General features: G+C 43.8%; 2 protein-coding genes, 2 non-coding genes and 1 pseudogene across 4 annotated transcripts; 2 read left to right on the forward strand and 3 right to left on the reverse strand.

The window, feature by feature from the left end:
• Positions 1–631: 631 nt before the first annotated feature.
• LOC104445926 lies at positions 632–4,680 on the reverse strand (annotated as a pseudogene).
• Positions 4,256–4,326, forward strand: TRNAG-GCC. The gene has a single exon. It is a non-coding gene; the product is annotated as a tRNA-Gly (tRNA).
• A 1,157-nt stretch (positions 4,681–5,837) lies between the features above and the next one.
• TRNAG-GCC lies at positions 5,838–5,908 on the forward strand. Its single transcript has one exon. It is a non-coding gene; the product is annotated as a tRNA-Gly (tRNA).
• Positions 5,909–6,754: 846 nt separating this feature from the next.
• Positions 6,755–10,849, reverse strand: LOC104443487 (probable pectin methyltransferase QUA3). Its single transcript, XM_010056921.3, has 7 exons — positions 10,128–10,849; positions 9,346–9,549; positions 9,054–9,264; positions 8,695–8,956; positions 8,050–8,424; positions 7,406–7,501; positions 6,755–7,296 (listed from the first exon to the last, which is right to left on the reverse strand). Exons 1-7 carry the CDS (start codon positions 10,545–10,547, stop codon positions 7,074–7,076), a joined length of 1,791 nt encoding a protein of 596 aa, XP_010055223.1. The 5' UTR covers positions 10,548–10,849; the 3' UTR covers positions 6,755–7,073.
• Positions 10,850–11,966: 1,117 nt separating this feature from the next.
• Positions 11,967–15,471, reverse strand: LOC104443488 (COP9 signalosome complex subunit 1). The gene is made up of 6 exons (XM_010056922.3): positions 15,085–15,471; positions 13,917–14,237; positions 13,191–13,307; positions 13,004–13,089; positions 12,606–12,840; positions 11,967–12,365 (listed from the first exon to the last, which is right to left on the reverse strand). The coding sequence occupies exons 1-6, from the start codon at positions 15,469–15,471 to the stop codon at positions 12,189–12,191; spliced, it is 1,323 nt and encodes a 440-aa protein (XP_010055224.1). The 3' UTR covers positions 11,967–12,188.
• Between the last annotated feature and the right edge of the window lie 667 nt (positions 15,472–16,138).

Raw genomic sequence — 16,138 nt, forward strand, 5'->3', positions numbered from 1 at the left:
TGACCTCAAAATGGTCTGAACGTTCGGGCCTATGCTTTTTCGGTTGTCCTTGCATAGTGCCCCAGTGGGCATGGAGCAGTATTTTTCGCATAAATGGGCCGGAATTTGGGCCTCCGAGTGGGCTGTTTGTTGGGCCCATGTGCGTTGGGTCCTAGCCTGCATTAATGGGCCAACATCGAACCAGTTGGACCTCGTAAAGGAGCCAGACTTTAGGCTAGTTGGCCCAGATTTAGCCTATTTAATGGTCTGAGCTTGGGCCTATACAACGGGCCCAGGTTGGGGATGTTGTGCGAGCTGAAGGGCCAGCCTCTGGGCAAATTGGCTCCGCCATTAGGTCTCTTCGGGCCAGCAAAAGGGTCGGGCTTCGGTCTGTTTACGAGAGTGGGCCATTTTCACCATGAAGGCTCATCGCATAGGACATTAATCCTAGCTTGTCCATCAGAGGGTGGCATGCAGGCTCTGGCCTATTGGGCCGACAGATCAACATGCGTTTAATGCCCACTCTGGGGTCTTTTAAGCCACGGGCTCTTTTTGGGGCGAGATATTAAGCTGCGCCAGATATTCGTTCAGCCGTTTTGTGGGCCATCAAATCCACAGGTGGAACGAATTCCGAACCACAAGCCTAACGACCTCCACAATGACTTTCCCGCCTAATAAAAAAGTTGATACGATACCCACACTTCACCGAGCATATTTCAGTTCTCTGAGTCTAAAAATAAATAAAGACGGTACATCAAAATAGTTCATGGACAGTAATGACAATCATCAGTAGACTAATCAGCCCAATCGTAGGAGACCAATAAGCTACTCCACAGATATTTCTGCCCCGTGGAATTCTTAGTATCCATTTTCTCCCCAGTTCTCTCCACACAAGTTCTTTATGATTCAGTAAGGCTTACATCCTTCATTCTGATGGGAGCATAACCTGCATAATCATATATCCAACCAACTAACCCATGGTCTAAAGTCTAATCCATGGAGCAAATGAATGGGAACGAATTCCCTCCTATGTATGTCTGCTTGAACACGGTCTTGATGGTCACTGTTCCAAGCAAGGAAGAGTTAAAAGAATTTCCAGTGCAGTAATATAAACAACATGAACAGTATCCGAGTCAAAAGATGAAAAAAATTGTAGACTGGGGTCATGTACCAGCGACAGGCCTGTTCTTTGCCAGATTTGCGGTCTTCATCAAGGGAAACAATGCTGAAGTTGGCCACTGATGCAGCAACCTTGAACTTGTTGAATTTGCAAGTTCCACAATCACTGCCAGTATAGGGGTAGTCACCCTCTCGTATGAGCCCACCTGCTTTAAGTTGCACTTGGAAGGACTGCATCCAGAGTCACATGAACCAGGTTCATCGGATCACACTGCAACAAAGCAGAACCCCTTTGGTATATTCGCATAAGTCAAACATAACGAAAATTGACAGGTGAATCAACAAGGCATGTACATGAATATTGCGCCTTTTTATGCTAGGGAAGGATAAGGTACTCTTATGAGGAAAATATAATAGGCTAGAGAAGAATAGATTTAATAGGAGTAAGCATCAGACGTTTTCAACTTTCACAACATAATCATATTACGAGAGCTACTAGAAATTTTTCACACAATGCAACACATAATTGTGTTAACCTTCCAATTTCTTACAATCCAGAGGGAGTACAGAAGCACACAACACCCGACTACCTTCTTCCCATCCGATACTGGGGGTGGCAGTGGTGGAAATTCTCCCCCCCCCTCTTCTCTCCTCACGTGCACATTTTAAAATATTTGTTTTTGGGATGGTCAAAGGTCTACTTCTCTTCATGTTTGCAGAGAAACATAGAAATGGAATAAGAAAAAACCTCTAATCCTCGGTTCACTTTAGGAAACTTTATTGCCAGCTTCATTATTTCCTCGCTTCTGCAGCTTACATCCTACTAATCAAACGTCAAGTTTTTCATTTGTGGAAGCTTTAATACATTCCTATTCCCACATAAATTGGCTGGTTTTCAAGACCAGCAAGTCACTTTTTCTCCTAGCGGAATTATATTCAAGTAACTTTCACATATTGGAAATTTATTAAGATACTCTTTATTGCAGTGATCAATTAATATAAATATTCCATGTTTGACAAAAATTTTGGAAATAGCTTGTATAGTTGCAAACAACTCAAACACCTTGAGCACCTGCAAACAACTCAAACATCTTGAGCACCATTTAAGTTTGCCTACTCAAGTTTGCCTTGACTTCTTCTCAACTAGATAATGCTATGCAATACCTCCCATGAAGCATTTTAAAAAAAAAAAACATGGGTCGCCGCTATTCTATTCCAACTTACCTAATATATAAGGTGAATAGTTGCCAAATCATTTGCAAAAGTATAACCTGTTACTTAAGGTTTCCAAGGAATCTAACTCGTTGCTATTTCCCCAAGGAATTACCTTAAGGTCACACAACATTTAGTGCACAAAATCTAAACGAAAGCACAATGAAATGCACCGAATCTGAGCGATGAGGCATGCAACAAATCAAACTTCTGGCTCAATGGATAATCAAATTGACTATCTGAAAATAAATCCAAGGAGTAGCAGCATCTCTACACGCGACCATTCAAGATGCAGATGATGGCATGTAAGGAATACATTAAAACAAAATCAAATTCCAGTTCCCACTCACATTCTCATGCTGTCAACACTTTTTACATTGTAACAGAATTTAACAAAATGCTCATCTCCTTGCATGAGTGAAGGAATGCCCATCCACTTTTAGTTCCACAAGATTATTGCCTAATGTACCTCTGCTTTTTCTACTGCATATAGTATTTGAAGAACGGTTTTCTCAATATAAAATTTCCAATTCCGTCCCAGTGATCAAAGAAGATTAACATACAGCAATACCAAAGGCAAATGAAGCAACAAAAAAGAAGACACAATGACATTACCTCATGATCACAATCCACAAGTTGTTGCTCGTGGAGGCTAACTGATACTCAATTAGCAAGGTAGTGCGCACTTTCCAGTGTTCCTGCTGCACCGAAATTCCAGCATGATCCTCACGAACCCTGATCTCAGCAAAATAAAGAGCAGAGTTCGGCACTTTATGAGAAGAAAGCCAACTAAATATTCTGAAGAAATTCATTGACAAGACTCAGCATGGAGCAATTCAAAATACCTGATTAATTTAAACAAAGTCAAAAGAAACTACGGTCGATTTGCAAGACCTAGGTCAATTCTCACAAAACCTGTTTAGGTGAGTTGGCCTTACGAGTCACGAACAAATCGCAAATCCGTATAACAAGTATAATTGACGACGAAGATCCAACAGATTTGGGGAAAAACTCATCTCACCGGATGTTTTACAGCGGCGACAGCTCCGTGATCTGTCCAATCGAAATTTTCGGGCAGACCATCAGCCGGCAGAAGCAGAGCCCGATTCTCATCCCTCGGCAACCAAGGCCCGCTTGTAATCCCCAAACACGTCCGCCAGAACTCGGCGGAGAACTAAGCGAAGCCGTGGATCGCCGACGCATCGAGCTTTCCGGTGCCTCCACGCCGGAAGCACACTAGCCCTAAACACTCTGCACCGGCGATCGTGCACTTCCCGACGAGGAGTACGACTCACCGAAACGTCTCTTGAAGAGAGGGCAGCGGCGATGATCGATCGGTCGAGAGTCTGCAATCCGCGGCGTCTACGACCTGCCGGATCGACAGGTCGCGAAGTAGGGTTTGGCCGAGACGAAGACGAGAGAGATGAGAGCCAGGAAGGAGAGGGAATGCGAAGAAGGAGAAACACGGGTGGGAGTGCAAATGACGCCTTCAAACGCGAGCGGGAATTTTGGCTTGCAATGACTGAGAAAGGGAGAGCCAATCGGCGGACGACAAGTGGGGGAGCTCTGAGCCTTGTTTGTCCTACTTTTACGTCATTATTTGCCTTTGCCTAAAGAGACTGTCGTCACTCGCTAACTAATGGAATATTTCATCACTCTTAACATGAAATTATATTTTCCATTTGGAAAAAATATATTCACATCTTTTAACTGGACAAGAAAATGGAAAGTGATATAAACAGCTATTTTGAAAAAAAAAAATGGATATTTGATGATTATTATCAGGAGTCAATGTAATTTATACTCTTCATGGCTGAAAACGCTTCACTAAAAATATGAACGTCTTTGTCAGGTATTATATACGTACTAGGAAAAGCGTTTTCGAATGATGGTAGTTTCGCGTTTGATAGTTAAATAAGATTACTTTGGGTAACGATTCAACAAAGCACCAGTGGTCTAGTGGTAGAATAGTACCCTGCCACGGTACAGACCCGGGTTCGATTCCCGGCTGGTGCAATCCTCACGAAGAGCCGTGACGACCTGCGATCGTGACCGTTGATTCAGTCACGCCAACCGATCCATCTGAGGATCAAACATCTCGCGAACCCTGAGCTCTTCTTTTTCCTTTTTCTTATTTCACCTCTTCCATTTTCCTTTTCTTTTTTTTTTTGGTCAGTTCCATTTTCCTTTTTCTTACCGAACAATGTGGCGAAAACCCAATGCAAATGAGGCAAACCGAAAGAAGACGCGATGACATTACCTCGCGATCACAATCCACATGTTGCTGCTCGCGCAGGCTAACCGATTCTCCCCGCCGGCGAGGTAGCGCGCACCTTCCAGTGCTCCCAGTCGTGCTGAAACTCCAGGCATCAGCCCCGATATCTCAGCAAGATAATCAGCAGACTCGGCACCTTATGAAAGAGAGAGAAGCCAACGAAACGATATTTTAAGGAAATTCATTGACGATACCGAGCATGGAGGAATCCAAAGTACCTAATCAACTTGAACAAGATCAATAGAAACCACAACCGATTTGCATGCCCCAGGTTAATCCGCCAAAAAAATTAAAAAAAAACTATTTAGAGATGAGTTGCTCTTGCGAGTTACGAACAAACGACAAATCCGCGTAATTAGTACAACTGACATGGACTATCCTACGAGCTCGGGAAAAGACTTAGTTGATTTTTGACAGCGGTGACGGCTCCGGGATCTCTCCAGTTGAAATCCTCGGGCAGATCGTCGGTCGGCAAAAGCAGAGCCTGATTCGCGTCCTTCGGCAACCAAAGGATCGCCGAAGGATCAAGCAGGTTAGTTGTAGACACACCTCGAATCGGCGATCGTTCCTGAGAGGAGTACGACTTTACCGGAACGTCTCTTGAAGAGGGAGAGAAGCGGTGGCGATGACCGGTCGAGAGGTCGCAGTCCGCGGCGTCCGCGACCTGCCTGATCGACAGATCGTCGTCGCATCTGTGGTAGCGTCGACCGAGACGGAGACGAAGACTAGAGAGAGAGAGAGAGAGAGAGAGAGCGACGAATGTTTGAGGAAGAGTGCGAATAACTGGACAGATAGAGAGAGAAGCAGAGGCGCGGTTGTGTACACGTGTGCGTGTGTTCTACAATTATGTAATTTAATTTCGGTTAAGAGAAGTTGTCGTCACTCATCAAACATTTTTTCTTTTTTTCTTTTTCCGTAATGAGCCTGTTTAGTATCTCATCACGCTTACCTGTATTTATAAATTTAAAATATGGACTAATTCTTATTGATTTTCTCACTTGAGGAAAAGATATTCATGTCTTGAAACTGCACAAGGAAATGAAAAGTAAGTACAAATATCTTATTTTTAGAAAAGTTCGGATATTTGATGATGATCATGATCAACTGTCGAGGCAATTAACACTCGCGAATTCGAAGATGCTTCCCGAACGAAAGCTATGAACACGTTTCTTCGGTACAAGGAACAGATTTTTTGGATGATATAGGTTTACTTTTACATTATTATCTTTTCTTTCAGCTACCCTTCAACGAAGCACCAGTGGTCTAGTGGTAGAATAGTACCCTGCCACGGTACAGACCCGGGTTCGATTCCCGGCTGGTGCAATCCTCACGAAGAGCCGTGACGACCAGCGATCGTGACCGTTGATTCAGTCACGCCAACTGATCCATTTGAGGATCAAACATCTCGCGTACCCTGAGCTCTTTCTTTTCCTTTTCTCGTTTGTGCTTTTATTACCTCCCCTTCCTTCTTCCATTTTCCTTTTATTATTATAAAGAGTAGTGCCTTGAAAGTAAAATTTTACCAGAAAATTTCTTATTGAATAACGGGGTCAACTAAATTGAAGGTACCCGAATGAGTAAATGAAAATTTGAGGCGGCCCACGAGGTTATTTATTCACTTCTCCAATTGAAACTTTAGCATTTGAAACTTTATTAAGCATTTCGATACATTTCAGCAACTTGGTACAAAGGGGAGAAAATTCCATGCAGTAAGATAAACCTATAATCAAATTGACAAACAACAAGAGATATTTTGCTAATACATCCTACAAGCATACAAGCCCTGGTCTAGTGGTAGAATAATACCCTACCTCGGTTCAGACGTGGGTTCGATTCCCGGCTGGTGCAATCCTCACGAAGTGCCATGATGACATGCGATCGTGACCATTGATTCAGTCACGCCTACCGATCCACATGAGGATCAAGCCTCTCGCAAATCCTGAGCTCTTTCGTTTCCCTTTTTCTTTTGTGCTTTTATTACCTCCTCTTCTTTCTTCCATTTTCCTTTTATTATTATAAAGAGTTAGTGCCTTGAAGAGTAAAATTTTACCAGAAAATTTCTTACTGAATAACGGGGCCAACTAAAATGAAGATACCCAAATGAGTAAATGAAAATTTGAGGCGGCCCACGAGGTTATTTATTCACTTCTCCAATTAAAACTTTAGCAATTGAAACTTTAGTAAGCATTTCGATACATTTCAGCAATTTGGTACAAAGGAGAGAAAATTGCATGCAGTAAGATAAACCTATAATCAAATTGACGAACAATAAGAGATATTTTGCTAATACATCCTACAAGCATACAAGCCCTGCATCCTCCTAATACATTCTCTCCATCTGATTTTCTCCATCTTAAGTACTTTGAATGGAGATCAAAGATCAAATCAGCATCTGTTTGATGCACATATAACAGACCCAATATGGGGGCAGCAAAGTAACTTAAAAATTTTAGCCATGCCCCTAAAGGTACAAGAATTTAAGGATGCATCAGCTGGACGATGTGGGAAGCTTCCAGAAACTCTTGGTCGCGACGAGAATCTTCTCTCTCGCATGGGAGCCAGGCTCCTGCTCGTGTATGGTGGCCGACCATCTGACCGCATCGGCTATACGAGATATTCTATCAATTACTTCAGGTGAATCGCGGATTACTACTTTCCCTTCTGGTCGCAATATCCGGTCCATCTCAACCATCAAATCCACAAGGTGACACCTGAATAGAAATCAGAAGACAACAATTGTTCAGGTTGGGCAATACTAAGAAAATACCAAGAAGTGACAAAGATGCAGGATGGTAGGATGGTTGTTTTGATCGGGATTACCTGCTCTTGCTTGTACTCGGGTCTTTTGTCAGCAATTCTATGCCAGCGACATGGATAAAATCATAAGTACGAGGATAAGTGGAGAAAGGTTCGCACCTACATCAAAAGATCTTCAAATTAAGCTCAGTAAAAAATGCCCCTTTATTAGGGAACTATCAGTTATTTAGAGAGCAAACAGGAAAACGAAAATTAATTTTAATAATCAGCCTCAAATTGGTATAAAGTAGACAATAATTTCACCCCCACTATCAGAATTTGGTGGTTAAAACTTGGGTAGGTGAGACATAGGCTGTGCAAGTCAACAACAGGACTATTTCTGCAGTTAGCTTGCAGCAGATGTCTCAGAGTCAATTGAGAATGGCCATCTTACAAGTGTAATCATATAAGGAGATGCACTACGAGCTACAACTACATGCCTGCAGTATCTTGCTTTCTTGTGTCATGCTATAAATGGGGAGGAAAATTGTCATGATTTAGTTGCAAAGTCACAAATTTTTAACTTCTTTTCCATCACTCGCCACATATAATATGCATCTCTATTGCAGTAGTTCCAAGTTGAGTCATTAAACAGTGAACCAAGGAAGTCACAAGTAGTGCAGTCATATGTAAAAAAGGCAGTAAGACAAGGTGCTAAAGTGTCTCACCAATCATGGTATACTCCAGTAAGTCCTCTGTCATAAATTACACCCAGGGTTGATGGCTTGCGAGCAGGAACAACATTCATTACCCAAACAGGATCAGATATTAATGCTGCTGCAAAGCCTCCAAAGAATGCATTCATGTCCATTACATTTCGAATTGCTGGACTTCCTAGCTTCAAGTTCAGTGAATTCTTATAGTAGGCCACCCTCCTTGCCCATCGTCGGGTGTCAGCCTCAAATAGGTCAACTCCATTTTTCACGAGCCTGGCTCGTGCAGGAACTTTTGTCAGCCTCTCTGGCCACTTCGGAATCATTCCAACTGCATAATCCCCCTTCACTGAACTTGTCCTGGCTACACACTTCTTCAACTTGAAGTACCTGAATAAGGCATATAAAAACAATTAGCCAAATCAAATTACCAATGCCAACAAAATCTGAAAAAAAAAATTAGACTGCAATAAAGGTTGCAAACTAAAGTCCAGCCACATTCATCTTGCAAATCTCCAGAGAAGTGCATAACATATTTTTGACTTATGTCTCCTAGAGCCAACCCATAAAGCAAGCGACAAAGATTAACATGCACTACTTGGATTTGCCTATCCAAGTGCCAAACCTGATCTCAAAAAGAAAGCAACCGAGGACAATTACCATGCACTACTTGGATCATCAGATTCATCACATAGTTCAAGCCCAAATTCATTTTGATTGGGAAGACATGAATCTCCACCAGGCTTTTTCCAAATCACAGTGTTCCCATCCACAGCAATCAGATCGTAACACAATGCCCTTGCTACAGCCTGAAGATCCGCCCACTCCTTGTCCTGCTTAGGCCACTGTACAGGAGGGCCAGAGATGACCAGGTATCCCCCAGGGCGAAGTAAACGATCCACTTCAATGAAGTATGTGGCATCTGCAAAGCAAGATGTTCTCATATTAACAACAAGCAGTGGACGAAGGAGAAAATTAGGACAAGAATTGCAAATGCATAAGCTGAACGGAGAACTCACTGTATGCTGTAAATGGGATCAAACAGCGGGAGCAATGGACAAAATCAAAAGAAAAGGCGGGAAATGGGAGCCTCCGAGTGCCAAGCATGGCAACAAATGCTGGTATTCCTCTCTCCAGAGCGAACTGTATTTGCGATTTGTGCGAATCTCTCGGAGCAAACGACATTGTCAGAATTCCTTCACCAAGCAGAGATCCTCCAAAGCTGGCTACCTAAATAAAGATGTTTAATTAATTGCAAGTAGACATTCCCTACAAAGAGATGAAATCAGACATGGCAAAGTTTTTCCCTACCCCACATCCCATGTCAAGAGAAGTCCTCAGAACTCCACCAGTTATAGGAATGTACTGTTTTAATTTTTCAATGTAATGTCCAGCTCCATCAGGAAACATCGTGCCGCCCCCCGGGAATATGAAGTAAGGACCCTCTGCTTTCATCCATCCTTGGTGGCCTTTCCTGTCTGCTATCTTATTATGCGGCATGTTGCTGTGCCATATCTGGAATGACAACCATAGACGGTCATTCATGAGTCTCAATAATTTGTGTTAACAGTCAGTGCCCACATTCCTATAATTGAAGAATAGGGTAAATATTACAGAATAAGGGCAACATCCATCCACGGCGCCAATATTGGAATGAGCAAACCATATAGACTTTCGTAAAAAGCGAACTTGAGGTGACCAAATTGTCAGTCAGATCCAAGTTCAATGCACACGATCTGGCAAAGTTTTCAGCTTATCAGTTTGAGCAAGTTACGAACTTCCAATCAGCATGAAAATCCCAAAAGAGCTCCTATCTCTAGCTCAATGACGTGCCTCACGATGACAGCTAATGAGCTGAAACGAAATGAGCAGTCGATTGACTCGACACTCTCCGCCCTTAGTATCGCTGCTGCACGATGCTAAGCCATGCATCACAAATGGCCGCCGGGCACAGATCTTTTCTCGCACTTAGCTAGTCGAAGCAGATGCTCGCAACTTTCTAAATTTCGAAGCAATGCGAAGACGAGCTCTCGACAGCTAGACCGACAGCAAACAACTATCCAACCAAAATCTAACCAAATCTCGAAATTCACCTTATCCAAGCAGGCCGGCCACTGCACCGGGATCTTGTACCCCTCCGGCGGGGGGACCAAGCAGAGCGGCGTCCCCTCGGGCGGCGGGCAGTGCCTCTCCCGGTAGAAGTTCATCTCCCGGCTGAGCTGGCTGTTGCGCCGCGGATCCTCGCAGGGCATGTGGTCGGCGTAGTCGTCGGGGCAGGACTCGATGTGGCTGGGGTAGAGCTTGCCGGACTCGACGGCGGCGACGAGGCGGGCGTGGTCGCGGGAGGCGAGGAGGAGGGACTGGCGGCCGGAGGCGGCGAGGGAGTCGCCGAGGCGGGTGAAGACGAGGAGGAAGAAGAGGAGGACGAGGCCGAGGAGGACGGCGATCACGAGGTCCAGGAGCTTCCACTGGCGGGGGCTCCGCTTCGACGCGGGCAGGCTCAGGTGGCCCATCCCCGGACCCTCTCGCCAATCCGGACCGTCCCTCTGTCTCTCTCTTGGCTGGATCAGACGGCCATGGATCGAGGGAGCATCGGGAGGTTGTGGACTGACTCGGATCTGATCGAGCGAGCGTCGGAGGTGGCGGTGATCTGGGGGAACAGGCAGGTCTTGGCACCGAATCGGACGCGAAGAAGAAGGAAGGAGAGAAAGAGAAGAGAAGAGAGGACGAGAAGAAGAGCGAGCGAAGTCTACAGTTATGGACTGGACTGCACAGTTGCGGGTTTGTTGTTGACACTCGGGAGAAAATGAGGAGAGGGCGGTGGGGGGATTTTCTACGCGAGGGGCGTGTGGAGAGGGAGGAGTGGTTCTTTGGTAATTACATGACTTTGACGGGTCCACGAAGTAAGCCCAAGACCTTTCCGGTGATTTTCTTCTTGAGTGTAAATGTAAATCACCAGCGAATTTCGCGCGCGGCACAAGAGAATTTATTGCGCTACAGCGATGGTTTGCTTAAGGGACTATCCTCCGAAATAGTAATGTACTAATTACATTCGGATAAAGAAAAAAAATTAATTAAATTGAACATAAAAGCTACTCAAACTAAATTGTTATCCACGCATTTTATAGAACACTGACGATGTAGTTGTTTGAGCGAAAAAATAAATTCGCTAAATAAAATTAGGCACTTTCACTTGTTCTTTTTTTTTTTTTTGGCACTTTCACTTGTTTAGTTTGGTAAAAATAATTTGGTTACTAGAAAATCACTTGCGTTGAATAAGTTATGCATTTCTAAAATTAAAGAAATGAATTTCCAAACCTAAAAAGGGAAAACATTTTGCTGAAGAATGTTCCGCGACAAAAATTTTAATATCAATCAAAAGTTTCCACCCCCTGATTTAAGTTTGCTTAATACCATAAGATATGCAGCAACCTTAAATAGGAAGAGACCTGATGGTTTTCTACCCACCCCAAAGGAGAAGACGGTAAATTGACACCTTTCCTTTTCTCGGTCGAATCATTGCCACTTGACTTATTCGTGTTTACTTTCCTATTAGGACGCAAGATAGTGAAAGAGTCAAGGATGTCATGTCTACCATTTCACTCTTGATCGAAAAGACTACTTACTGTTGCCAAAGAGACTTCGTTGTAGGCACGTCGCGACGAAACGCTAGAGCAGCAAATTCTCCAGCTTCCCGCCTCTAAGCACAAAGGCATCTCATTCTAGACGGCAGTGCGGTCGGCCGCTGTAGATCTCAAAATTCTCCCTAGTGCATTGGAGTCCGTTGGCTTTATCCCCCGCAATGAAGTAGGGAGGCAACCCAAAAGACACAGAAATGCAAACCCCGGACAAAGCCTAAAATTCGAGTGTTTACACATGGAAAGAAGTATCAAAGAGGCGAGGCCGCCGAAGAGGCACGAAATGGAAAGACGTCATCAGAACTAATAAAGTACGTAAAGAAAACAAATGCCAATTGTTATTTTCTGGAAATGAGACCTCAAATCCTCATCCAATCGATGGTGGCTATGGACATTGGATAGAACCTTGTTAAAGCACTGGAGGATTCCTCCACCATCACCGATAAATTTAGCAGGTGAATATACATCAAAATCCTTGGTAAAGCTCAAGTACATTGGATGACTCGAAGAGTAAACTCAAAGTTTCCTTGATGCCCTAAGATTGTGGTCATATTTGATAAGATTCGCTCTTAGAAGCATCGATCTAACATCTCGATCAAATTCGCTGCCAGTCTGCAAGACCCGTTGGAAAGTGGCATTCCTTTGATCAGCATGCCGAGCATACAAGATTTTGTTGTGAGAGTCGATTCTAGCCTGCAGTGACATGATTGATAATTAAGCACACCAGCTCCAGCGGCGCGCAAGGATTGAGGAAGCAGCACAGTACCCATGCATTGAAGATTAAAAGCACACCCCTAGAAAAAAGCACTCCAGCGGCAACAAATTTACAAAAGAACGAATCCTATATCCATCAAACAGGCTAATTATGTAGAGCTCCACATGATTATTCCTACTAGTGATCTACATAAAAAAAGGGAGGAAAAAAAATCAGACCTGTATCTGGTTGTCAGTTATTAAAGCCTCGAGCTCTTTTTCTAGCCCAGCAACACTGGTTTTGAAAGCATTGGCCATCATACGCAAATCAACAGACACAAAAGGATGCGTATACTGGATCAGAGCTTTATGCCGGATCTGGTCATATAGTGTCTCCACATGATCGTGCAAGTGAATGTCAAGTAACAGATTCGGTTTGAGGTTTCCAAGGTACTCCAAGCATGAAGCGTAGTGGCTGCGCAAAAAAGAGAACAATCAGGAACAGGGAATTCCCCATCCACAGATCTATGAAGAAGCACGAAATTAATGCCATATCAAACTTAAGACTAATTCAGCAATCAAACAAAGGTGGTAATAAGATTGACAGCAGGAAAAAAGCAAAGCGGCAGAAAAGCTACCTAGAGTAGAAATCATTAATAAGCTCCCTCACTTCTGGGACCAACTCCAGAAAATTTCGGAAGTTGAGATTGTCGATCACTTTATTCTGCCAAGAAAATAAAGGAAGAAACACATGTCAATCAGAAAGCAAATTCCCAATCACTGGCAGAAAATCTTGAACACAAAAGTTGAACAGTTGCTATGTGCCTTCAGTTCCGTCCGGTCAAAACTTGCAAGAGCACAGAGTCCCCCGTATGTGGCAACATCTTGAGCTGCAATGACTTCATTGTAGTGACTCCCCAACTCGGGACCAGTTTCCAGAAACTGTAAGCATATGGAAGGCATCACTTTCCAACCCCAAAGAGCAAACCCAAATGACTAACAAGATAATGAGAAATGCTTGATCAAATGAAAACTGCCTAATATTACTTTCACCAATAAACTGCCCATCTAAACGCCACATCGGTCTCCTGACCTTGCAGGGCATCCAACTAATGTTACTAATCCCATTGAGTCGCAACAATCCCCATCGCACAGCAAGCGGTTAACCAAGGCAGGAGTCCCCTAGGTGCCCAAAAAAATTGCTTGCTGCAGAACTCAATTTTTAGTGTCAAGTAATTCAGCAACCTCCCCAAGGTCAAGATTTGTCAATTTACTTATACAGTAGAAATCAATAGGACTTTGTGCCATTTCTTAAATTTCAGAAAATGAACTACCTCTTCACCTAAAAAAAAGGGAAAGAAAAGAAAGAAAAGAAACTTGCCGAGCATGATCAATTTAACTATCACATTGGATGTTTACTCGCTTCAAATCTCCATGCACAAACTACCATTGACGACATAAATAGGACGGACAGAAAAACTTATTTCGGTGATAACTATAGGTAATTAGCATGCTTCAATGAAGGAGATGTCACGTGATAGGTTGACACACCTTACGAGCAGCAAGCTTATACTTCTTCGTCTCCAAATGAGCCAGTCCAGCAGCACATCGTAGTTTTGCAACTGTTATTGGGTCCAGGGCATCTGGAGATTGTTCAGCTTTGCTGACGTAGCTTGTAACATGAGTGAACTGACCCATTTCAATGCTCACTAAGATTGCATTCATACACATGCTAATGATATGCTTTGATGTTGTGCAGTAATCACGAGTACGGACATAACTTTTAAAAGCATCCCCGAGGGCACCATGAGCATAGTGAAAATCACCAAAGTCATTGTAACCCATCCTTATACTTTCCTTGATCAGATTTGTCTGCAAACAAGATACTCCATGTTAGATGCACCATCAGATAGGAGGAAATGGTAAAATCATTAAGCTTATGCACCCAATTAAGATGAGATGTTAGACACGCAGAAACACATGTCTATTCATAGTGCCATATTAGGATGCCAATCGTAAACAAATAAATGAAGAGGGGTGATATTTAAATCTATTTCCTCCTTATAAGCCATAATCATCAGCTGTCCAGCATATTTAGCTTAATAAAACATCATCCCTGAGGAGGGGACTTTGATTTCAAGCTCGTCCTGTGAGCAAAACCATCTTCCGGAACCAACCAACTGCTAAACCGTGACACAACCAAAATACCAAAGGCTGCTCCATAATCATCAATAACAGACGAACATAACCAATTACAGAGTGAATCACCAATGAGTTTACAACAAAACAATCAGAGTCATATGACAACTGGCAAAATCAAATAGCACGAGCATGGCCGAACGATATTGGCCCACGTCACTTCAAGAATCAGTACAGGAAAAGAAATTTGTAATTCCGGTGCTTTTGCAACATCAGCACTATCAAAAGTCATTCACCAGAACAAAGGCTTGAGTGAAAACAATACCGTACCACAAAATGGTTCTAAAGCTTGTCTATCAAGCTGACATGCTATGAACGTTCCACAAGCATCTTTCTACAATCACAGCAGAATAATCGATCCATTTCCAAAATCGCACGGAACATTGGTTTTTCTTCCTTCTCCCAATCCTATCTACGATCTCACACGCGAACAAACACGCTCCTCACAAAGCGCACAACCGCCAACCACACAAAAGCAACAAATCAAAACAGTTAGAAAAGACAGAACAAACCGACATACTCGATACGAATTGAGCTCGTTCTCGAGCTTCTCCTTCTTCTGCTCGGCCCTCCGATCGACGGTCTCGCACCAGGCGGCGTCCATCTCGTACTTGTCCCCCAGCATGCCCCCGATCTTATTCACGACCTCCCGGAACAGCTGCGTGTTCTCGCCCTTCTTGATCTCGTCGTACGCCATCCGCAGGGCCTCCATCCGCAGCGCCTCCAGCGGCATCGCCCCGTTGTCGCAGCGGTCGGCGATGAACAGGAGCCGCGCGACCTTGGTGCGGTCCCTGTAGAGGCTGGCGTAGGTCTCGACGTCGAGCTGCTCGCCGCTGATGATGGGCTTGCTCCGGGGGGGCGGCTGCTCCCCGCCGCCGTTCTCGTAGATCTCGTCCTCCGGTTCCATCGCCGGGGTGGGGGGCTCGGCAACCGCGGAACCGAATGAAGGGAAGGGGGATGAGGGGAATCGGAGCGGAGGTAGGGTTACGGTTTGGGAGGATTTCTCAGTGCTTTTCTGTTGGGCGATTCGAGTTGAGGAGGAAAGAAGAGTGAAGAGGCTTCCTCTCTCTCTTTCTCTCTCTCTCTTTCTTTCTCTCTGGTTAGTGGTTATGTCGTTTGGGGAAGTGGAGAGAGGAGAGAGGGAGAGAGATTAGCTCCCGCTAGCGGGTCTGCTGCGGGCTCGATCGCGGCCCATGTGGACGGGATTACGGAAACGGGCTTAAAAGAAAAGGGCCGGACCGGGTAGAACTAGGCCCTGTCCGGCTCAACCAGAATTCTGATATGCAAGTCTTACCCACTGGCTACTATCCTCTAAATTTTTCTCTCTCTCTCTCTATATATATATATATATTTTTGTAAAATATTTACCCATTTTTCTGTTGAGTTACCCACTTTTATTTGTCTCATTTTCCATCTCGTTAAATTATTACTAACCTTAATTAACATGATTTTCAATTTTTCTTCTGATTAAGTTAGTATATAATTGTGCATTCGAATTAGTTACCGAAGTTTGTTTACTTGTTTTTTCTTCTAAATGATTGACTCCTCTTATTTTTCACCAAAAAATTTTCCTT

Source organism: Eucalyptus grandis, chromosome 5, assembly GCF_016545825.1.
Source record: "Eucalyptus grandis isolate ANBG69807.140 chromosome 5, ASM1654582v1, whole genome shotgun sequence".
In the NCBI taxonomy this organism is placed as follows: domain Eukaryota; kingdom Viridiplantae; phylum Streptophyta; class Magnoliopsida; order Myrtales; family Myrtaceae; genus Eucalyptus; species Eucalyptus grandis.